Source organism: Cryptomeria japonica, chromosome 2, assembly GCF_030272615.1.
Source record: "Cryptomeria japonica chromosome 2, Sugi_1.0, whole genome shotgun sequence".
Lineage (NCBI taxonomy): Eukaryota > Viridiplantae > Streptophyta > Pinopsida > Cupressales > Cupressaceae > Cryptomeria > Cryptomeria japonica.
The window spans coordinates 112,338,715-112,364,111 of record NC_081406.1 but is presented as its reverse complement, the minus strand read 5'-3'; the positions used below and the strand labels follow the sequence as shown (position 1 = coordinate 112,364,111).

The 25,397-nt window shown below is 40.3% G+C and overlaps 1 protein-coding gene across 1 annotated transcript in view; it reads left to right on the top strand.

Moving 5' to 3' along the window:
• LOC131069318 (nicotinamide adenine dinucleotide transporter 1, chloroplastic) overlaps window positions 1–25,117 on the top strand; it is a 189,898-nt gene extending 164,781 nt beyond the window's left edge. Inside the window, exons 6-9 of the mRNA XM_058004682.2 lie at window positions 23,560–23,654; window positions 23,763–23,851; window positions 23,970–24,064; window positions 24,453–25,117. Of these exons, the coding sequence (XP_057860665.2) occupies window positions 23,560–23,654; window positions 23,763–23,851; window positions 23,970–24,064; window positions 24,453–24,815 (642 nt within the window). The 3' untranslated portion in view covers window positions 24,816–25,117. The remainder of the gene's footprint in view (window positions 1–23,559; window positions 23,655–23,762; window positions 23,852–23,969; window positions 24,065–24,452) is intronic.
• The last annotated feature ends 280 nt before the right edge of the window (window positions 25,118–25,397 follow it).

The window sequence follows — 25,397 nt, the reverse complement described above, 5'->3', positions numbered from 1 at the left end:
TATATTGAATACACATCACCAGATTTATACATGAAAGAAAATATAGAATATTATCCAATATGCAGATTTGAAAGAGGACAATATGCATGATTTGAGTGAAATGATGAAGTGAATAGAAAGAACACTCAAGGAGATCAAGGGTGGAGATAATATAGAAGCATGTTGTGAATCAGATTTGAGCAGATTTATCAAACATATAGAGAGATCTATAATGCATGTATATGTGAAAAGATAAGGAGAATATATGGAAATAATATGCAAGTGTGTGTGAACGTATAAGTATATTTACATTATTATTAATGACAAGAGGAGAATCATAGAGTGAATATATGAAGGAGATCATAATATCCATTATCCGTTGAAGAAGTGACATTTAGAAGGTGGAACCTTGTTTTGGAAGTTGGTGCTTTCTAAAGGAGAGATTAGTGTGTCTCGCTAAGTTGGTCCTCAGTAGTGGGGGTTGGTGGCTACAAATTGTGGGGATTGGTGTCTCGAGTAGGTTGGTGGCTATGAAGTTTGTAAGAAAAGTTTATATATGCAAATCTATTTATTTGTAGTTTTCTTCCACAAGGGTTTCCATGTAAATCATATTTTCTTCTTGGTGTTGCATAAGTGTTAGAACTTGTGTGATTGATATTGTTATGGTTGTTAAGTTTTGATAAAGTAAATTTTTTTCTTATATTGATTCACCCGCCCTCCCTGGCCCCCCCTCTCAATATAAGTGTGTGCTCATAAAAAATTGTTCAAGTTTGATAACTGATTTATAGCCAAATTTTCATGAACAAATATAAACCCTAGGATAATTATTATGCTCAAAACTGACTTGTGATTACTAAAAATCAGAATATTGGTAAACCTCACATTTAAATTAATGCGACCAAACAACAATATTTTGTGCAAACTTCTTGAAAGTATCAATAATTCCAATTATAACCACCTTCTTTCCTTCAGATATGAACTTTAACTCCATGGTTTGCAAGTTAAGAGTGATCTCACCAAGAGATCGTAGCCACCGAATGCCAAGGACCACATCATCAGTCCCTCCAATATTGACAACATAGAAGTCATCCTTGACTTCATAGTTACCAAGCTTCATTGACATGTTTGACACTATCCGTTTACAACAAATGGTTGATCCATCAGCCACCATGACCTTGAAGTCTTCAACATCATCAGTGATAAGGCCTCTTTTGGCGACAATCCTAGCATCATTGAAGTTGTGAGTTGCTCCGGTATCAATTAGAGCAACAAGTCGATGCTTTCCCAATGCTCCTCGAACTCTGAATGATTCATTCTTGCGGAAGCTAGAGAGTTGGGCAACTATACCTTTATCTTCTTGATCACTTTCAGGCCCTTCTAGAGCCTCTTCATACTCACTTCCCTCCTAATCAAGCTGTTGTTCAGAATTTTCAGAATTTGATCCATCAGATGAATATGCTTCCATTTGTCGAGCATTACTCTTTCCATGGCATCTATGACCTGGAACCCAAGGGTCTTTGCATGAATAACACAAATTCTTCCTCCGAAGCTCTTGACGGATTTCATCATCCATCTGGGAAGGGAACTTCTTAGGCTGATTAGAGAATATCTTCTTGTCTTTACAGAATGAGGAAGGCTTTGACTGAAATCTGGAGTTAGGGGCAGCCAACTCCATGCTTCTAGCCTTCTTGATTGCATCAGCCAAGGTGGGTGGGTCAAAGGCTTTTACCCAACCTTTCAACGGTTCATCAAGTCCCTCAGTAAATAGGACCACTAATCTCTTCTCCGAGATACTACTAACCATAACTGAAAGACTTTGAAACTCAGTTATGAAAGTGTCCAAAGAACCCTGTTGTTTGAGTTGTGCAAGCTCTCTAAACTTCACCTCTGGATCCTTGGTATCAAATCTTTCTATCAACTTGTTGGTGAATTCAACATAGGTATGGATCAAGTTATGACCAAGGGTGACCAACCCATGGTACCACCATTCATGAGTAGCTCCATCTAAGTGCAAGGTAGCGAACTTGATGGCCTCTTCTTTGGGCATAGGTCTCAAGGACAAGTAATTGTCCAACTTTTGTACCCAAGCTCTAGCTGTGCTCTTACTGCTTCCATCGAATTGTGCTAGAGTAACCTTCCCAAGAGCTTGATGATAATCTCGTGGAGTGGAATACCGATTGTCATTCCTTCTTCTTCGCTTCATTTTCTGATTTATGTATTGATCCAAGGTGAGGATATCTTGGATCTCTGCAAGGAGAGAAGCATACTCCATATAGCTGCTCCTTATCTCATCAGCTGTAGGTATATAAACTTCATTTTGTGGTGCTTCTCTAGGTAGGAAGATGGGTTGCAGAGGTCTTGGAGCTGAACCTCCATTGTTCCTCCCATTTTTACTCCCGTTTCCATTTCCTCCAGGAGTATTAGAAGCACTAGCTTTTGGGCCATTGTTGGGTTGATTAGGGGTCCCAACAATATTCTGCTTAAGTTTGGCCAGCAATTGAGACATCATATCCATCATTGCATTGAACTGCCTCTCAACCTTTTTGTCAGGTGCCTCATTCTGTTCTGCAACCTTCTCTGCCATTGAATCTACTGAATTTGCAGAATCCACTTCCTTCCCTCTGTTTCTCAAGACTTCTAAAAAAGTATCTTCTTCTGGCACTAATGGTACCCGAAACGGTTGTCTTCTTTGTTCCCGGTTGTAGTGTCTGATATCTCTGTCACTCATGGAACTCTTCAGTCACATAGGTGGGCAGGATGTGTGGCTTTGATACCACTGTAATATTCCCCTTAATTTTTTTTTTTTGATTTTTCAATAAAAATTACAGAGCAAACACAATAACCCATTAAGGTTAGAGAAATAATCAGTGTTCCACGGGCGTTGGGGACGGGGGGACGAGGGGGACGCGTTTCCGGGACGGGGGGACCAAGGGCCTAAATTTGGGGACGGCGGGGGGACGGCGGCGGGGGGGTGGCGGGGTGGTGGTGCTCATATATATACATATAGTACTTGAAAAACTAGTTTTGAAAAGATGTATAACAGTATAACAGTATAAGAATTAGATTTCAAATGAAACTATAGGAAATACCAAGATTACTTAGATTAGTGATACGTAACTAATTGCTAAAAGTAAATAAAATTTGACAAATGAAATTGTCAAATTGGAGATTTCTCATTTCTATCATATGAATATCGAAAAAGGAAAACTAAAAATATGAATATCTGATGCCATTGCAAAGTCTATAATAATAAAGATGATTACATGATTCATCATTACAATGAGTAGCCAAATACAAATACGTGTAGCAATAGCATTACAAAAGAGACGAGTCAAATACAAAATGACAAAACTGAAAAGTGAAACTGAAAACTCAAACTGTAGCTAATGGAGGCCTCTAATCATCTGCGAACTCCTCCTCACTGGAACTACTGGACTCCTGAGGATCAAAGTCCCTCAAGCTCACACCAACTAACCCTGCATCTGAAGTGGTAGGATCATCCTCATCAATCTGTGAAGGCTCCTCTGGCTCTACATCCCATCTTGCCGCTGGACTCTCCTTGTACATAAGTGTCTTGCAGTCAATGAGACGCAAAGCACTGTGTACAGCCACAAGCTTCTCTACTCTCTTAGAGGTAAGTCTGTTCCTCTTAAGAGAGTGGATGAAGCTATATGTAGACCAGTTCCTCTCAACAGCTGAAGAACTGGAAACCTGGGATAGCAGATGGATGGCTAGAGTGGTGGTCAAAGATTTCGATCCATGACAAGTCCACCACAAAAGTGGGTCCTCCTGTGCCATAGTGTCTATATCCATCTTTGCCGCATTTGAATAACCTCTAAGAGTGGCAAATCTTCCCCACTCAGTGCGCATTGTGCCGGCATCTCTGGAATCAAACATCTTCTCTATGCACCTAAAGAAACCCGCCTTCACCTCATCATCCTCAATCGGTGTCATTCTACCCGGTCTAGCCTTGTACCACTTAGGATTCAAGGCAAAGGCAGCCATATGCAAAGGAGTGTTCAACTTGTCCCATCTACTCTGAATGATAGGCCGGATTTACTCATTGTAGAATGCTAGAGAGGGGTCCTTCACTCGCACAACAGCCCTCATCTAGTCAAGCATAGAGTCAATGCACTCATACACCTCTCCAAGGTTAGGTGCATCCCCATCCCCATATCTGATCACCTGGAATACTGGAGAAATGATGGAGACAATGTATTTCGCATCAGTCCAAAACACATCACTCTTCACTATCTCCTTCACCCTTCTCCCCTGCTCTGTCTTGGCCTCAGCCCACCTATTCCACTCATTAGTCATAACCATGAGTTGCAATGCCTCTTGCAACTCAATCATTCTCTCCAAGAGAATGAAATAGGATGCATATCTAGTCTCAACTGGTTTCAAGAACTCCTTCTTCGCGAAGGTCCTGAAGAGTGCATGTGAAGTGTGGTGGTTGCAGATAAACATCTGCACATCTCTCGCATCGGTGACCACTCCTCTAATCCAGTCAATCTTCCCCATGTCCTTGAGTGCATTGTTCATGGAATGCACACAACATGGGGTCCACCAAATGTGTCTATAGGCTGCCTCAACGAGTCTCCCTGCTGCTCTACACACATAGGCTGCATCTGTCACTACTTGGACCACATTTTGTGGCCCAACCTCCTCAATAGCCTCCCTGAGGACCTGAAACTGGAAATCAGCATCTTTACGATGCCCTGTACAATCAACTGCTCTAAAGAAGTATGGGCCCTCTGCACATGTGACCATGATGTTGATGAGTGGACGATGGCTAATGTTCGTCCACCCATCCATAACTATGCTGCACTCCGATGCCGCCCAACATGCCTTCATCTTCTCCATCAAAATATTGATCTTGGAATAGCTTTTATCCAAGATCGAGGTCCTCATTTTCATCTCCCCTGGTGGCACATAAGATGGTCCTCCCTTGGCCACCATATCCATCATCTTCCTATAATAAGGAGACCGTGTAACATGAAATGGAATGCCATTGGCAAAGAAGAAATTGCCAATGGATTCATCTATCTCATCTCTCAGCTGCACATTAAACATATCAGCAATGGGGTTGCTCTGTGGTGTATGCAACCTACGTTTCCCAGCCCTGGCAGCAGTAGAAGTGGAAGTAGATGGAGATCCAAACATCATTCCTCTCGCCTACGAAGCATGAGAAGTATGTGGCACTGGCACATTCTGGCTGTCGTGAAGTGATGCCCTAGCAGACAAAGTAGTAGGCATTGAAATATTTGTGTCATCTGGAACCCCCCAAAGCCTGTTAAACTCAATTCTGTACTGTATATTTTTGGGTTCCTCCAAAAACTTACAATGTTTCACACCTTTTCCTCTCCAAAATAGAAAGTGTGCATTCACCCTGCTAATGCTACCGAACCATTCTCTGTCACAAATATTGCACTTCCACTTCCTTGTTCACCCACTTGAATGTGATGCAGTGCCTTGTACTGATATTTGTGAAGCAAACTGTTTTAGAGGAGACTTAGGATCAAAATGACCCCTAGCATATGGTGCCAACAACTCTGAAGGCCAACCTGTACTAGCTGCTGCACTTGCCATAGAACTAGATTGGGCTCCAAGATCAGCCCCATGGTCACCCCCCTCATTTTCAGGTTCATATTCTGAATCATTCTCACTATGAGAATGGATTTCCATGTTATCTTCACTCGTGCCTTGGGAGCTCATTGTGAAATTTTCAAATTGACACTGCATTTCACAAAATAAAAATAAAAATAAAAATAAAATCAGCCTTGTTTAACAATATATTTTTAAATTTTTTTCCTATTCATCTCAAAATGAGATTTGATGTTGAATCTTGAGGGCACCCTCAAGATTCAACATCAAATCTCATTTTGAGTCTTGAGATGAATAGGGAAAAAAAAACCAAAAATGACATAGAACAATGAAAATCAGAAAGTAAAACAAAAAAAAAACAAGAAGAAGTTGAAAAATCCTACCTTGTGCTTGAAAAATCTCTCCAAAATGTAGAAGAATCTTCTTCTTGCTTCTTCTAGCTCCTATCACGCTTGTAGTCACTTTTCTCACCCCTTCAATCAATCTTCTTCAAGTATTTCCTCCTCTTCAAGCTGCTGGAAAAAAAATCAGTTTTGCAAAATGAGAGTGAAATCCAAAATAAACATGCCTTTGTGTTGTTTTGGGGGGTAGGGTGGGGCCCACGTCCAATTAGGGTTACCCCTTAACCCCCCCCAAAAAGCACATGTTATAAAAAAACTTAAAAAAATAAACAAAACTGTCTTTTTTTGCGTGGGAATGCGGGAGACACCTGGGCATCTCCCCGTCCCTCGAGAGACGCCTGGACGTCTCTTGAGGGATGGGGAGACGCCCAGGCGTCTCCCACGGAGATGCCCAGACGTCCCCCAAGAGACGCCCAGACGTCCCCACGTCTCCCTGGGAGACGCGAAGACGCAGGGACGTCTCCACGTCCCGGCGGCGTTTGGGTGGCGGTGGCGGGACGGCGGGGGACGTCGCGTCCCCGTCCACGCGTCCCCGAGACATCTCTGACGGGGGGACGTGCCCAAAAAGGGGGGGGGACGCGTCCTCGTGGTTCATTGGAAATAATCCAAACAACTGAAAGGGAACCCTTCCACCTTTTGTTCACCGAGAGCCCAATCTGGGAGGGTGAGAGCATACGGTGTTGTGGGGATCGTTAGCACCATAAACCAAACTGAAATTACAATGCATGGGCGGCAAGCCAGCCCCTTCTGCTTACCCAACAGGATAGAAACTAAACCTCTTGGTGGTAAACTGGCCAAGGAAAACAACAAGAAACTTAAACTCAATCACTCTACCGCATATTTCAGTGGGAGGACATTACATAAAGCTATCACTCTACCGCATATTTCATCGGGAGGACAATACATAAAACTTATCACTCGACCACTTATTCAGTGGGAGGACTGAGTTACAAATACCAGAAAATAGGCGGCAAGCCCGCCTCTTCCACTTGTTCAGCGGGTATGCTTACAGTCCAGAATTGGTTGATAGTACTACTATTCAACCTTACAAAATATAGGAAAGATAGAATGGGAGAATAATGCTGATCGCAGAAGATATTAACACCAAACCAACTCAAACACCAATTTCCTAAGATCTGATATAAATGACAACAGGCTGGAAATGCATAACCAACAACACAAAACACACTAAAATTACTTCCAACTCTCTTCAAATTCGCTCAATACTTCCCCAAATTCACCCAAACTAACACTAAGAACCGAGAGACTAAGAACAAACTGAGAAAGAGCTTCGAAACACCTCAAAACACCAAGCACACATCCCAATGCACTCCCAAAAAACCCACGCCCAAGCTGAAAAGTATGATTTGCAATATAAATTCAAAGACTCCAAATTAAAAGTTGCAAACTTACAAAACACATCACCTAAAGCATAGAAGTTGTTCGAGCCAATACCCAAAATGATAGGTTGCACAGGCAAGGAGGTAGGATCGAAACTTTGCTTCAGCCACACAGGAACCAGCAACATTGAAAAAATTACAGCAGCAAACCAACTCTCTCAAATCCATACATGCAATCCCCAAGAACACCACGCAATCCACACAAACGAACCTCAACTATGAGTGATGTCTCACACTCGAAATTGCAATGGAAAAGTCTAGGAGGTTTTCACCCTCGAAGAAGTCTGGCATCATTCCAACAGCATAACATTATAATTTTTTTGGATGATCAAATGAGGAGGCAAACACCTGTATATATAGATTTTCAAGTCTGAAATTCAAATTCAACTCCCTCCAAATTCACCTCACTAATTTGCATTTCATTTCAACTGGTGGACCCAAGCATGGTGCCACCACTTAGACCCAAGCATGGCGCCACCCCTTAGTCAAAATCACGCTTAGCAAAGGGGACCACGATTTTGGCATACAATATACTTTGTCAAACATAAAATAAAGTCTCCTTTCATTTTGGCATCCCCCTTCAATCACCAAATAATTCGCCTAGGCAGACTTAGGAAGAAAATCATATTATGCACAATTCCTGTAATGTCCCCTTCTCAATGATGTGCTTTCAGTGGTCCATTGTCCTATTCTAGAGACCCGTAGGTTATGTGGCTTGAAGAATTAGGGTTTCGAACGTTGGTGAAGTGAAAACTTACTATTTTTAGTAAGTTAGAGGTTGGCTGTTTGGATGATGCTATCTTACTGAGCTTTCCATGCTCTGTCATTGGGTGCGAAGATCATGCTTTTCGGAGTAGCAATTCATGACTTACTATTTTTAGTAAGTGGCAGTATGGAGAATTTCTATTTTTGGTAGTGGACAAGGTCCTGATCCTGCAACAGTTCTATGGTATTCTTTACTCCACTTCATCCTGGTTTTGTTGATGATCAGTATGGGATTCATAAGTGATACCTTCTCAAACCTTCTTTTTGCTGTTGGCGATACCTTGTAAGTTTCCAGCACTATATTCTGAGTTTTGAATTTTATATTGCAAATCGAAATATCCTAGCTAGGCATGGGTTTTGGTGAGTGCATTGAGATGCGTGCAGGGTGTTTTGAAGTGTTAGGTAGCTCTATTCTGGATTGTTATTAGTTGCTTCTTGTCTAGTGTTGGTTTGGGAGTGATTTGGAGTGAATTGAAGGAGATTTGAGTGAGATATGAGCAATTTAGTGATTTTATGGGTTGTTGGTTATGTATTTCCAGCCTGCTATTTTTGTGTTGAAATAGTTTGATGATCATTATCTCTTGCGTTCAGCAATATACTTCTACTTTCACTTTCCTCTCTATTGTAAGGTTAAGTAGTAGTACTAGTAACTGTTCTGGATTGTAATCTTCATATCTCGCTGAAAAGTGGAAGACGCTGACTTGTCGCCTATATCTGATAATTTGTAATTCAGTCCTCCCGCTGCATAAGCAGTTGAGTGATATTGGTTGTAATGATCCTCCCGCTGCATAAGCAGTTGAGTTGAGTAGTTCTGTAATTCAGTCCTCCCGCTGAAATATTTCGGTAGATTGATTTGTGTTTGCAGTGTTGTTTTCTTGGTTGGTTTATTGCCAAGTTCCTTGCTTTCCTGCTGGATAATCGGAAGGGGTTGGCTTGCTGCCCGTTATTGTATTTCAGCAATTCAGCAGTTTATCTCTAACGATCCCCTGCTACCGTATGCTCTCACCCTCCTAGTCTGGGCTCTCGGTGATCAGAAAGTGTAGGGTTCCTTCCAGTTGTATGGTTTTCATTATTCTAACCCTAATGGGTGATTGATGATTGTGATATTGCTCTGAAATAACAAAAAAAGAAATTACTGGGAATATTACAGTGGTATCATAGCTGGTTTTCCTGCCAACCTGTGAGTTTCAGAGGGGTCAAAGTTCGCCATGAGTGACAGAGACGTCCGTTACTACAACAGAGAATAGAAGAGAGAGCAGTTTCAGATTCCTGTAGTGCCGGAAGAAGATACCTTTTCAAAGGTATTGAGAAACAAAGGGAAAGAAGTGGATTCTGCAGATTTAGTGGATTCAATGGCAGATAAGGCTACAAAATAGAATGAGGCACCTGATAAGAAGGCTGAGAGACAATTCAATGCCATGATGGATATGATGTCTCAATTACTGGCCAAACTTAACCAGAATTTTGTTGGCACCCCTAATCAACCCAACAATGGACTGGAAGCCAGTACTTCTAATGCTCCTATAGGAAATGGAAATGGGAGTAACAATGGGAGCAATCGTGGAGGTTCAACCCCAAGACCTCTGCAACCTATCTTTCTGCCAAGAGAAGCACAGCAAACTGAAATTGAGATACCTACAACTGATGAAATAAGGACAACTATATGGAGTATGCTTCTCTCCCTGGAGAGATCTGAGATATCCTCACCCTAGATCAGTTCATGAATCAGAAGATGAAGCAAGGAAGGAGGAATGACAACAGATTTTCTGCCCCAAGAGATTATCAACAAACTCTTGGAAGGGTGACTCTAGCACGTTGTGATGGGAGCACTAAGAGCATAGCTAGAGCATGGGTGCAAAAGTTGGACAATTACTTGTCCTTGAGGCCTATGCCTGAAAAAGATGCCATCAATTTCGCTACTTTGCACTTGGATGGATTGGCCCATGAATGGTGGTACCATGGGTTGGTCACCCTTGGTCATAACTTGATCACCACATACATTAATTTCACCTACAAGCTCATTGAAAGGTTTAATACCAAGGACCCGGAGGTGAAATTTAGAGAACTTGCTCAACTCAAACAACAAGGTTCTTTGGATACTTTCATAACTGAGTTTCAGAGTCTTTCAGTTATGGTTAGCAGCATCTCAAAGAAGAGGTTGGTGGTCCTCTTTACTGAGGGGCTAGAAGAACCATTGAAAGGTTGGGTAAAAGCCTTTGACCGGCCTACCTTGGCTAATGCAATCAAGAAGGCTTGAAGCATGGAGTTGGCTGCCCCAAAGAACAAATTTTAGTCCAAGCCTTTCCCTTTCCTAAAGGATAAGAAGAAGTTTACAAATCAGACCAAGAAGTTTCCTTCGCGAATGGATGATGAGCTCCGTCAAGAGCTTCAGAGGAAGAAAGAATCTTTGCTATTCTTGTTGAGAACCTTGGGCCCCGGGGCATAAGTGTCATGGGAAGGGCAATTTGCATCAAATGGAGTGCTATTCTGCGGATGGATCAAATTCAGAAATGTCAGAACAACAAACTGAAATTGAGGACAACGAGTATGAAGAGGCTCTTGAAGGGCCTGAAACTGAGTCAGAAGACAGAGGAGTGGTTGCTCAACTCTCGAGCATTCACAAGAATGAGTCCTTTAGAGTTCGGGGTGTGATAGGAGAACATCGTGTCATTGCTCTCATTGACACAGGAGCGACTCATAATTTCATTGATGAGAGAATTGTTGCAAAGAGGAGGCTAGTGGCAAAGGAAGTAGAAGGCTTCAAAGTCATGGTAGCAGATGGCTCCACTATATCTTGCAACCGGATGATTTCCAACATTTCCCTGAAGTTGAGAAATCATGAAATTAGAGATGATTTCTTTGTGGTTAGCATTGGTGGGACTGATGATGCAGTCCTCGGGATTCAATGGCTATCTCTTGGTGAGATTACATTAAATTTGCAAACCATGGAGCTGAAATTCATGTTTGAAGGGAAGAAGGTGGTATTGAGAGGAATGTCAAATGGTGAACTTAGAGTTGTTTAATTGAGAGGATGGAGAGGCTGATCTGCTATAACCAAGTGGAGTGGGCAGCAGAGTGTTTGATAATGCCATCAATTCCATCGGTAGACAAGGGCAGCTATTCTGTAGACATTCAAGCCTTGATCACAGACAGAAGTAAGGTCATGGTTATGCCCTCCAAACCACTAGAAGAGAATCGGAGCTATCCTAAAGACATTCAGGCCTTGATAACCAAGAGGAGTAAGGTGTTTGAGAATCCACCTCTTGGTAGGCCTCCTGAAAGAGGTGCAAAACACATCATTGAGCTTGAAGAAGGAGCTAAGCCGGTTATGACTACCCCTTATCGGTATCCCAAAAAGTAGAAGGATGAGATTGAGAAAACAATCCAGGAGTTGCTTGACATGGGGTACATACGGCCAAGCAAAAGCCCATTTGCTTCGACTGTTGTCTTGGTGAAAAAGAAGGATGGGACCAAGCGCATGTGCGTGGATTACCGGGCCCTGAATCAGAAAACTCTAAAGAATCGGTATCCTATTCCGAGAATTGATGAGCTCCATGGTGCAGTGTTCTTCTCTAAGATTGATCTCACGTTAGGGTATCATCAGATTAGGATGAGGGCTTCTGATGTGGAGAAGACTGCTTTCAGATGCCACTCTGGGCATTTTGAGTTTCTCGTCATGCCCTTTGGCTTGACTAATGCCCCTGCCACATTCCAGTCATGCATGGACAAAATCTTCAAGAAACAGTTGAGGAAGTTCGTGCTCATATTCTTTGATGACATACTCATATTCAGCAAATCTTGGAAGGAGCACTTACAGCACTTGGATGAAGTGTTGAGCATACTGGAAGTCGAGTCCCTGTTTGCAAAGAAGTCCAAATGTGAATTTGGAATGGAAGAATTGCTCTACCTTGGTCACATTATCAGTGCAGGTGGTGTGAAGGTAGACCCTGAAAAGATTAGAGCTATAATTGATTGGCCTCTTCTTGAGAACATAACACACTTAAAGGAATTCTTGGGTCTTTGTGGCTTTTATCAGAGGTTTGTGAAGGGATACTCTCAATTGGCTGCCCCCCTCACAGATCTTACAAGGAAAGGAGCTTTTGAATGGTTAGAAAAGGCACATATAATATTTGATCAATTTAAGGGGATCATGAGTTCCTGCCCTGTTTTGGCTCTACCTGATTTCACCAAACCTTTTGAATTGTAGTGTGATGCATCTGGAGAAGGTGTTGGTGTAGTCCTCATGCAAGATAAGCATCCTATAGTCTTCGAGAGTAGGAAGATGAGAGGGCTTGAAAGGCTATATTTGATATATGACAAGGAGATGCTTGCCATAATGTATGGCCATGCAAAGTTTAGGCAGTTGCTTGTGGGGAGTAAGTTCGTTGTTAAGACTGATCATAATAGTCTTAAACGCTTCATGCATCAGAAAGATCTTGAACAAAAGGCAACAGAAGTGGGTGAGTAAGCTACAGGCTTACGAATTTGATATAGACTACGTCAAAGGGAAGAATAACATTGTGGCTGATGACTTGTCTAGAAGGCCCCATTTGAGCTCATTGTGCGAGCTTACTGCTGATTGGAGGGAGTTGTTGCTTGCTGATTATGCCAAAAATCAGTTTGCAACCAGCATTATAGAGGGTACTTTTGATGAAAAGTACAAATTGGTTGAGGGGTTGATTCTATACAAAGGAAGGATCTTCATTGTGGCTGAATATAAGCTGAAGGAGAAGATTTTGAAGACTTTCCATGACATTCCCCTTGCTGGTCACCAAGGTTACTTCAAGACATACAGGCAGATCCGAGAGAGGTTTTCTTGGAAGGGACTTCAAAATGATGTCTTGAGGTACATCAAGGAGTGTCATACATGCCAAAGAAACAAAGATGAACACACATTGCCAGCTGGTTTGTTACAACCCTTGCCCATTCCCGATCAAAAATGGGAAAGTATATCCATGGACTTCATCACTGGGTTGTGTTGTGACGTATTCACACATCGCCCCATTGCAAATGGGGACCCCTTCTTTTTTGGCTTTCTAGGGTTTGCTTTCTAGGTCTTTTAGGGTTTTGTTTGTTAGCCTTTGCGTGATGAGTGTTGTCAGGGGGATCACTGGATAGCAAGCTTTGCTTGAGACAAGGTGAGTCCACGGGGCCCCAGAATTAGGGTTTCTTTGAGAGTCTTTCTTAGGGCTTGGTTTTGCTCTTGTTGCTAATTGTGTCTTGCTTGGTAAGCAAGTATCATCCTTAAAGGTCTTAGCTAGGTCAAGTTGGTGAATGATGAAGTCTGGAATGTCACCCGATCTTCAAAAGCCCTGAAATTTGGCTGTCTAGAATGTCTTCCTGATCCTGAAATTTGACTAAGTTTGGAAAACTGAAGAATCCTCCAAAAACTAAATTTTGCAATATAACTCCTGGAGGTCCAAAACCACTCTCAAACATCCTGACAGTATATATGGAATATAACTTAAAGTATAATGTTATATTCCATAAAATGATCCTGACGGAGAGACCAAAATGTCAAATTTCGCTCCTAACCCTTCCAAAGGGTCCAAAGCGAATTTCGCTCCTGACCCTCCCAAAGGGTCCAGAGCGAAATTCTCCATAAGAAATTCTACTTTGACCAAAACCTAGAACTAATGCATTCCCAGGCTTGAATGAAGGTAAAAACGCTTGTTTGAATGAGAAAATTTGAAAATGAAGCCAGGATTTGAGCCCAAGGATGATTTTCGCTCCTGACCCTTCCAAAGGGTCCAGAGCGAAATTCATTTTCTCCACTTTGCTCTTTGAATTGACCAAGTTTGTTGACTTCTGGGGCGTGATGGGAAGGTTTTGATGCACATTTGTCTTTGAGAGGAGATTTGAGGTGACAAAATGATTGAAATTAGCCTAAAGGGTGAATTTCGCTCCTGACCCTTCCAAAGGGTCTAGAGCGAAATTCTTGAAAACACCTCATTTTCTCCCTTGTTTAGACCAATGTTCTAGTTTTGAGGTGATGGGATGTGAAAATGTGAAGGATCTTGGCCAAGATTGGGAATTTCGCTCCTGACCCTTCCAAAGGGTCCAGAGCGAAAATCCCCTTAAACCTCAATTTCTCACTTATCAAGGTAAATTTCATAGTTCCTTAGGCATGTATAGAGGTGTTTTGACATGTTCCAGCCTTAGGAGATGAGTAAAGGTGAAAAGAATGAAGTATTCTAGCCTAAAGGGTGAATTTCGCTCCTGACCCTTCCAAAGGGTCTAGAGCGAAATTCTTGAAAACACTCATTTTTCCTTTAGCCAGAGTCAGGACCAAGGTGGAAATGAAAGGAGAGGGATCTATGTTTGCCTCCCAAAGAGGATGAGAGTTGGAAAAGTCAAGGATCAAACCCAAAACATGATTTTCGCTCCTGACCCTTCCAAAGGGTCCAGAGCGAAAATCTTTGTAGCTCTTATTTTCTTCCTTATTTTGGCTAAGCTTTGGCATGATGGAGAAGGAATTAGTATGTTCTTGCCCTAAGAGGGAGTGGGATGCTTTGGAAGATCAAGATTTTAGCCTAAAAGAGAATTTCGCTCCTGACCCTTCCAAAGGGTCCAGAGCGAAATTCACGATAAACCTCATTTGCTACTTGATTTGGGCATCAATCCTTGTTCCTTAGGTGGAAAATGATCTGAGTTTGCTTCTTGAGGTGGTTTGAAGTTTGAAAAGTGAGTGATCAAGCCTAAACTAAGATTTTCGCTCCTGATCCTTCCAAAGGGTCCAGAGCGAAAATCCTCCTAAGACTCATTTCCTCCCTAGTTTGACCAAATTTTGATTTGCAAGGCATCTTGAAAGGAAGGATGGACATCTTTTGCCATTGGAAATGTTTGAAAGCATTGAAAAGTGAAGGATTTTGAGCCAAATAGTGAATTTCGCTCCTGGCCCTTCCAAAGGGTCCAGAGTGAAATTCTAAAATCCACCTATTCCTTTCACATTTGTGCCAAGCCGGGCCTAGACAAAGATGATAGAATCCCTTGAGATTGCCCTTGAATGGATTTTTGTCTCCAAAAATGATGATTTTGGGCTAGAGGAAGAAATTCGCTTCTGACCCTTCCAAAGGGTCTAGAGCAAAATTGTGCAAAACCTATCTTTTCCCCCAAATTTATGCCAAGTCTAGTGTGGGTCAAGATTAGAGGTGTCCTTAGGCATGTCCTTGAATTGCCAAGAGTCATCAAATATGAAGAAATGAGCTCAAAACAAGAAATTTGCTCCTAACCCTTCCAAAGGGTCCAGAGCGAAAAACACTAAAACCATCCTTTTCTCCAAATTTTGTGCTAAGTCAGGCCTGGACTAGGGTGATAGAAGCTATTTGGAATGCCTTGGAAAGATGTTTGATCACCAAAGATGCAAATTTTGAGCCAAAATTGGAATCTGCTCCTGACCCTTCCGAAGGGTCCAGAGCAAAATTCTGGATAGGTCCTGTCCCTGGCTAGGTTTTTGAGCGAATTTGACTTTTTAGGCCTTGTGAAGATCAAACCAATGATGCCAAGTTGGGAAGTGGATTCAATGTGAGGGAGTCCAGATGAAGTGAAGTGAAGAAAATGAAATTGGGTGTGGATAGGCAAGCAAAAAGTGAATTTTGCTCCTAACCCTTCCAAAGGGTCCAGAGCGAAATTCCCATTATCACCTAATTTTCCCATATGAGAAGCTAAAAAGTTGAATTCCTAGGCTTTGTTAAGCCAAAACAAGCATATGCACACCTTTAAGAGGATTTTGGTGTAAGAAATGAGACAATTAAGGTAAAATCAAGGAAATCGCTCCTGACCTTTCCAAAGGGTCTAGGGCGAAATCCTTTGAAACTACTATTTTTCACCTTGTTGGGGCCAGGTGAGGAGCTAATTGTGAAATAATGTTGAAGAGAGGTCTAAATTGGGCAAAATAGCAAATTTTGCTCCTGACCCTTCCAAAGGGTCCAGGGCGAAATTCTTATAGAGCCTGTCCCTGGAAAGAATCTTGAGCAAACTTCATTTTGATGTCTTCTTGTTGATGATTTAAGGTATAAAATGCTATGTTAGAATAAATATATTATGTGTCCTTAATCATCTTATGTTTTGTCTTGTAGACGAAAGAAGACCAGGCCAAATCAAGGACGACCTCCTCTAGTCCAGCATCATCAAGGACAACCTCCTCCAGTCCAGCATCATCAAGGACAACCTTCTCCAGTCCAGTATCATCAAGGACGACCTCTTCCAGTCCAGGATTTCAAGGAAAGGTGCACTATCCATCCTGCACATCAAAGACAAAGGAGGTTAAAGCAAGGGTCTGTTGGAGAAGCAGATAGTTTCAAGAAGAGTTAATTAAAATTATCTTCTCAGCGTCATCAAATTGAGCATCTACCAAGTTACAAGTGTCAGACAAGGTGGCATCCCAGTCATCACTCCTCCAGTCGGATTGGTCCACCTCAGCGTGTCCAGATTCAATGTACCTAACTCATTGGGATGGCACAAACTTCGATGTACCTACCCCGGTTATCCATTGGTCGAAGATTCCAGAGAATACATGTGTCCAAATAATGCAATTATTTCATTGGTCAGAATTGAGTTTGTTGTAACAAACCCTAATTAGGGTTTTTATTGTAAAATCTCGGCCATTCATCTCAAATTGATCTGAGCCATTGAATTGTATTGTGGGCACTATATAAGCCCTGGCTCCTCATTTGTAAAGGCTAATAGTTAGTCAATAGTTGATAGTAGATGAATAGTTAGCTAATAGTGAATAGTCAGCTGATAGAATAGCAATTAGAGTAAATTAGGAGGAAAAGGCAAGAAATTGTTGCCAGTGATTGTAAACAAACTCCATTTTCATTGAAGTTATGGTGAAGTGTGTTGTTTCGTTACAATATGCATGGTCTCTTGTTGAATCTTCATTGTAGATGGTAAATAATTAGATTGAATGAAGGAAATTGTTGAATGCACCTGTGTGGAATCCGTCTAGTCCATACCACTAGCCTCTTACTGATTGTAAGTGCGCCCTGCGTGGTCAACTAGCATAAAATGAGCTTAATCTTAAGTCGTTACACATCTATTGTTCATGCATTATCTTGAATGGTGATCAGTGTCTGATGGTGTACGATTTGAACGTATTGGAAGCATCCCTTAGAAGATCGCACTGAGTTGATGTCGGATTGTTCAAGCCTGATGGTGAGACTCAACCCAGTAGGACTCCACCTAGTCGTTCATCCATCTTCTCGCATTCTAGGTAGTAGAGTAGACTTCTTGAACCCTGCATCTTTTGCCATTTGTTTGTGATGCTCTGCAAAAAGGATTAGAAAATCTGTTTGATGGCAACACACACAAGAGCACAAGAAACAAACGTTAGTGTTAGCAACAAAAGATTATCCTAAACAGGCATATCAAGAGAGATATTAAGCATGAAATAGAAAGCATATAAACATAGAATAAAATAGCTAATCAAGATGCTCATAGTTGCTCCTCCCTTGTTCCTCTCCTCTCCAAGTCCCAAATGAGTGTAGCTCTCAGCAGCTTTTTGCACTATGGATGCTTATGGAGGATTGAGATTTAATATTAAGCTTCAAATATGAAATAAAAAGCTAAATGCTATGCTATTGATGCTAAAATGATTGATTGTACCAAAAAGACAAGATTTTAGTTATGCTATGCTAAATGCTCTCTAAAAATGTCTATAGCCTAAATGCATACAAGTTTTCAGGATCTGGATTATGAAGGAATGGGCTCTATTTATAGGAAAAATGGAGCAATGGATGGCCAGGATTGAAAGGTTTAATCAAGGGTCAAGCTTGAAAGTTGGGGATCCATGTGCACAATTTGCACCAATGAAATGGTGACAAGTGTCAACATAAGATTGGGTTGAAAGAAGAGGTTGGAGGCATTAAATGCCTGAGGAGACCTCATGGTTATCTAGAAGGTAAGGGTCAAGCCTAAATTAGGATTACCCACTGGATTAGGAGTTAATGCAAGGATAAACCTTTGTGCAAATGATTAAGAGATAATCATGGTCAAAGCATTAAAGGCTTGATGAGACCCTTGGGTTGGGTAGAGGTTGAGTCAAAACAAATGTTTTAACCATGTGGGAGGGTTTGAGGTAACCATTAATGGTTATTGGAGACTTTGGGGATTAAGTGGTTGAAGGTTGAAAGCCTTCAATGGTTATCAAAGACTTTGAGCCATTTAGTGGTTGAAGGTTGGAAGCTTTCAAAGGTTATCCAAGACTTTTAGGCTTTGAGAAGTGACTCCATTTTGCTTAGGAATGTGACAATAATTAGGGGATGGATTAAGTTAATTAGGAAGGGGTTAGAAGAATCTAGAAGGGAATTAGATTTTGCAAGTAGATTTGGTGGGTGAGGGAAAATAGGATTTTATTAAAATAAAAATTCATTTATTTCAATAAATGTGTGCAAGTTGTATTTGGATAAATATTCAAATAAATATTAATTTATTTAAATGAGAAAAAGGAAGATAAAGCATTAAAATGCTTGAAGACTTTAAGGAAAACCATTAAAGTCTTAAGAAGACTATAGAAGGAAGCCATCAAGTTTGAAGACTTTAAAGCCATCAAGTTTGAATACTTTAAGGGAAACCATTAAAGGTTTCAAGTGGGTGAGGATAAATAGGATTTTAAATAAATAATTTATTTAAAATAGTTGTGCAACTTGCTTTTGTAGGAAAATACAAGTGGGTGGAGGATAAAGGTGATTTAAATAAATTATTTATTTAAAATAATTGTGCAACTTGCTTTTGTAGAAAAATACAAGTGGGTGGAGGATAAAGGTGATTTAAATAAATGATTTATTTATTTAAATGTGAGAGGTGGGATTTTGGGGGATTTAAATAAATATTAATTTATTTAAATGTGAGAGAAGATTTAATTAAACAAATATGATTTATTTATTTAATTAATGGTATGAATTTGGTTAAGTGAATTAAATCAAATAAATTGAATAATTTATTTAATTAATAGGAGAAAAGGGTTAAAATGAATTAATTAAATATTAATTTAATTAATTATTAATTGATGGTTAAATAATCAAATAAATACTAAGTATTCATTTAATTAAGTGGACAGATTTATGTGACTACAGTTTGTTTTCCAGTTAGTAAATAGGACTTGTGATTCCAGCAAATCAAACGTTCAGGTCATCGAGTGTAAGTCTCCTTGTGATTCCAGCAAATCACATCATACCACGAAGAGCTTATCCACGAGTAGAGAACCTACATAACAGAACCTTGAAGTTTCACCGATTGATCCTTTTTGCGATATCTTCAGCATTCAGAAACTTTACTCAAGAGAGGATAAGATACCTCTAGGTATTTTATTCTGTGTTTGGTCGTGTACAAAATACACCTCAACAGGTTGCCACGGGCTCAGGGGAAGGATAGCATTTATATGGTGGTGGATAGACTAAGTTTGCTCACTTTTTCGCCATCACTAGTTCTTTTACAACAGCTCAAGTTGTTGAAGTGTTCTTTCGGGAGGTGTTCAAGTTACATTGGTTACCGAAGAACATTGTGAGTGATAGGGACAACAAGTTCCTAAGTGCTTTTTGGCAGGAGATTTTCAGATTATGTGGTACTATGCTCACTCCAAGCACAAGTTATCACCCACAAACTGATGGGTAGACCGAGATAGTGAATAAGTGGTTGGAAGGATATCTTAGAAACTGTTTCAGAGCAGCAAAATACATGGGTGAGATGGCTTCACCTAGGAGAGTATTGCTACAACTCCTCCTATCACATGTCCATCTGGATGTCACCATTCATGGCACTATATGGTTATGAAGCTCCTAGCTTCGCTGACTTGGTATTTGGTGATAGGAGAACCCCTCAGGCAAAGGATATGATGCAACAGAGTCAAGATATTTTGAGGATTGTGAGGGACAATCTCCAACATGCGCAAAATCAGCAAAGCTTGTATGCTGATCAGCAACGAATTGAGCGCACCTTTGAGGTGGGCGACATGGTTTATTTGAGGCTCCAACCCTACAGACAGTCTACTCTCAAGAAGAGTGGAGTGGAGAAATTGAAACCACGATTCTATGGGCCTTTCAAAGTCAACATGAGGATTGGAGAAGTGGCATATGGTTGGAACTATCGGCGAGCAGCAGGATTCATAATGTATTTCATGTGTCTCGCCTTAAGAAGACTCTTGAACATAATGTTGTTGCTTCGGCTGAGTTACCTCTGCTTGATGAGGAGGGAGAGCTAGTTTTGATTCTTGAAGCTATCCTTGATTTCAGGGAACGTTCTTTGAGAAGGGAAGGGTGATCAAGGAATACATGATCAAGTGGAAGAATTTGCCAACAGAGGATGCTACGTGGGAAAATGAGGAGATTTTACTGCATCCAGCCTTACAGTTGCTTGAGGACAAGCAATTTTGGGGAGGGCGGACCATAATGTCCCCTTCTCAATGATGTGCTTTCATTGGTCCATTGGCCTATTCCAGAGACTCGTAGGCTATGTGGAATGAAGAATTAGGGTTTCAAACGTTGGTGAAGCGAGAACTTACTATTTTTAGTAAGTTAGGGGTTGGTTGTTTGGATGATGTTGTCTTACTAAGCTTTCTATGCTTTGTCACTGGGTACGAAGATCATGCTTTTTGGAGTAGTAATTCATGACTTACTATTTTTAGTAAGTGGCAGTATGGAGCATTTCTATTTTTGGCAGTGGACAGGGTCCTGATCCTGCAGTAGTTCTATGGTCTTCTTTACTCCGCTTCATCCTGGTTTTGTTGATGATCAGTATGGAAGTCATAAGTGATTTAATTAAATATTAGTTCCTTGTCTAAGGTTTAATATTTAAATATTTGTATTTACAAATTAAATGTATTGAGGATAACTTAGGGAAAAATAATTATCTAATATCCATCTGTTGTTTTCCTAAGTCAAATGGCATATTATTTGGTGGCAATCTGGAAGGATAAAACATCTCTTGTTTTATAATTTTTATATTGCCAAAAAACGCCACCAAAGGCAAAGTTCGAACTTTGCCTAGGAAGAGGGGAAGTGGACGCCATGTTGGGAGGAGACTTGAAATGAAATGAAATGAAGGGAGTTTGAGTTGAGTTTGGGTGCCATTTACATTTGAATTTGGGGGAGCTTGGAGTTATAAATATGAGCCTTGGGCTCTCATTTTGGGTATCTTGAAAAATTGCATCGTTATGTTGTTGGATTGGCGTATGAACTTTGAAGCTTCAGAGTGCGGCTCCATAGTGTTTCCAGTTTCGTACTTGAGATATAATACCTAGTTGTGTGGTGTATTCTGTGACATTTCAGTGCATATTTCAGTATTTTCTAAGTGTGGAGTGATTTCTGGAGTTGCTGGTTTCCTTGTGGCTGAAGCAAGTTTTCGATCATACCTCCCTGCCTGAGCAGCTGATCATTTTGGGTACTGGCTCTAACCTTCTTTTTGCTGTTGGCGATACATCTTGTAAGTTTGTAGCACCATATTCTGAGTTTTGAATTTTATATTGCAAATCGAAATATCCTAGCTAGGCCTGGGTTTTGGTGAGTGCATTGAGATGCGTGCAGGGTGTTTTGAAGTGTTAGGTAGCTCTATTTTTTATTGTTATTAGTCGTTGCTTGTCTAGTGTTGGTTTGGGAGTGATTTGGAGTGAATTGAAGGAGATTTGAGTGAGATATGAGCAATTTAGTGAGTTTATGGGTTGCTGGTTATGCATTTCCAGCCTGCTGTTTTTGTGTTGAATTAGTTTGATGATCATTATCTCTTGTGTTCAGCAATATACTTCTACTTTCACTTTCCTCTCTATTGTAAGGTCAATTAGTAGTACTACTAACTGTTCTGGATTGTAATCTTCATATCTTGTTGAAAAGTGGAAGAGGCCGGCTTGCCGCCTATATCTGATAATTTGTAATTCAGTCCTCCTGCTACATAAGTGGTGGAGCGATATTGGTTGTAATGATCCTCCCGCTGCATAAGCGATTGAGTTGAGTAGTTTCGTAATTCAGTCCTCTTGCGGAAATATTGTTGTAGAGTGATTTGTGTTTGTAGTGTTGTTCTCTTGGCTGGTTTACCGCCAAGTTCCTTACTTTCCCGTTGGATAAGCGTATGGGGCTGGCTTGCTGCCTGTTATTGTATTTCAGCAATTGAGCAGTTTATCTCTAACAATCCTTGCTACCGTATGCTCTCACCCTCCCAGTCTGGGCTCTCGGTGATCAGAAAGTGTAGGGTTCCTTCCAGTTGTATGGTTTTCATTATTCTAACCCTAACAGGTGATTGATGATTGTGATATTGCTCTGAAAAAACAAAAAAAAAATAGTGGGAATATTACAATTCCCAATATCAATAATCAGTAATAAAATAATTAAATATTAAAGCTTAGGATAAGGAAATAAGATTTAATTAAATAACTTATAACTCCAATACTGATTATCACAAAATCAAGGATGAATCTGAGCAATGAAGACCCCACTGGAACTGCGTTGGATCAGGACCATATCCAAGACTGCCAAAAATAGAAATGCCCAAACTGCCACTTACTAAAAATAGTAAGTCATGAAATACTGCTCCGAAAATCATGATCTTCGCACCCAGAGAAAGAGCTTGAAAAGCTCAGTAAAATTGCACCATCCAGACAGCCAAACCCTAACTTACTAAAAAATAGTAAATTCACATTTCACCAAAGAGTCAACCGCATGTTATGCCACACTGGAGTTCCCTTCTGACTAACCCTAACAAGCTTGTGCAAAACTCCACAAAAGTTGGAAACCCTAATTCTCCTTTCCACATAGCCTACAGGTGTCCGGAATAGGCCAATGGACCATTGAATGCATCATCACTAAGAAGGGGACATTACACAATCTGTCCTCTTGTACAATACCAAAATAGGCCAATGGACCATTGAATGCATCATCACTAAGAAGGAGACATTACACAATCTGTCGTCTTGTACAATACCAAAACAGAAGAACCAGGGAGTCAATGTTCCAAATCAAAATTGTCCTTTTCAGAATGATGATTATTTGGGTTGACAAGTATGCTTGATTGTCAAGACAAGGGATGCCTTCCAGTACTTGATCTCAGCCTGAACTCTAAATGACTCAATGATAACTGAAGGTTGTGTAGTAAGCATTAATAATTCCTGGAACTGGCAGGAAAATTGTATATTATGAGATTGAGGAAGGATTCTATGATGAAGGTAGCTTGTTGCACTATGAGTATACATATTGTAATTTGTTTAGTTATTGCATCTCATCTATTACTTTCTTTCAAATATCCTTCATGTAGGGATTTTTAACTGTTTGCACAATGTCTTGGTTTATCTTATATATTTGTTAAATTGCCAAGTGTTGTATAGTAACACAACATGGAAAAACAATTAATATGAATTTTGTGCTTATTCAAAACACTATTCTGGCTAAACTTGCTTCAAAGTTCATGATTAACTGAGGCTTCTGCAGACCCAAGGAATGAGGCCTGAAGTAGTTCCATACAAGGGTACACTTTCTGCTCTGAGTAGAATTGCTCGAGAAGAAGGAATCCGGGGTTTGTATAGGTCTGTTTGCAATTTTTTTATTTTTTTTTGTCTTCTTTCGTTGGATGCTATTCTACTTCATAGGTCAATGTTGCTTTCTTTAAATGATGTATTATATTACCTGTACAGTGGACTTGTGCCTGCATTGGCAGGAATAAGTCACGTCGCAATCCAATTTCCTGTATATGAGAAGATGAAGGTTTACTTGGCAAGTCGAGGTTAGATACCACCCTCAAAATCTACACAGCATTTGCCTCTATCACACTATTCAATTTTATCATTTTGTGTTTGGGCCCTTTTTTCTCCTAAACTTATGATATAGTTATATTGTTGTAGGTGGGACTACCCAAGACAAGCTTGGTCCAGTTGATGTTGCTGTTGCCACTTCTGTATCCAAAATAATTGCATCGACAATGACTTATCCTCATGAGGTAGGATTATTGACACGAGGAACTATTTTATGATCAATTTTCTTTGGGTTTTACAAACTTGTTTATTTATACTTTCTCTTTGGGGTGTAACCATGCATCATAATCCCTGAATCATAATGGAGTCAATGGATCTAGATTTTTTTATTTGGATAATTGTTCAACAGAATAAATTTGATAGAGTTGATGTAGAAATTTAGGCATTTGCAATTAATTTATTGCTTCTGAATTTTACTCTTTAGTTTTGAGAAAGTTGATGTAGAAACCATGGCATATGCTATTTAGTTTTTTTCCTCTTAAATTTGCTCTTTAAAGTCCATCTACATCATCACCGACGCAATCAGTCTGTACTTTTTATTTTATAGTTTGAAAATTCCTTCGCTTCTAACAGGTGGTACGCTCCAGGCTTCAGGAACAAGGTCATGCAAAGGATGTGGAAATACGGTATTCGGGTATGTTTGATTGCATTAAAAAGGTATTTCACAGGGAAGGTATTTCAGGTTTTTACCGTGGCTGTGCAACAAATCTTATGAGGACAACCCCAGCTGCTGTGATAACATTTACTAGTTATGAGATGATTAGAAAAATTTTACACACATTCGAATCCAGCACACCAAATACAGGCAATTCCAAGCAGCAGTCAACCTCTGCTGGTCTAGAAGAAGATGATTCTCTTCCCAGAGCTCAACAATCAGCATCTAAGAAAGGATCTTTGGCATTGACTAAAAATGATGAGTTGACTGCAAGGCATTGATTATACTTCAAATTCTTCCAACTTCCAAGACTTTCTGGTTTTATGAGAATTGATAAGCATTTAAGTCTTGTTAACATAAATCAGAGGTAACGAAATATAAGTTAAACAATAAACTTCAACCCTTTCTAGACAAAATGCATTGGAAAACACAACCAATTACCATCCACTCCTTAAGAGTTCTAAAAGTGTGTTTATGATTATGCACAAATAAGGAACATAATCACACATAACACAGAACACACGACTTTTATTTCAATTCACCTATTCTTTATTTGTATGTCATATACCCTTTGCATGCTATTACATATGAGTCTTCTCTGTTATCTATCTCATACACCCATTTTCTCATTTATTTATTATTTTAATTTTTTTGAATTGTATTGTAGACACCCATTTTCTCATATTGCACGCCTATCCTTACAATTGCAAGAGGCATAATGAAATGGTTCAATCCAACAAGGGGACATAGCTCTTAATCATGTCCAATGCAAGTCTCCTGAACTGCCTGGATTCCTTGTATGGTTTGGCCATTTGTCATCTTCTGGAATAAGCCAGAATCTATTAGAGCAATCTGATCTGCTG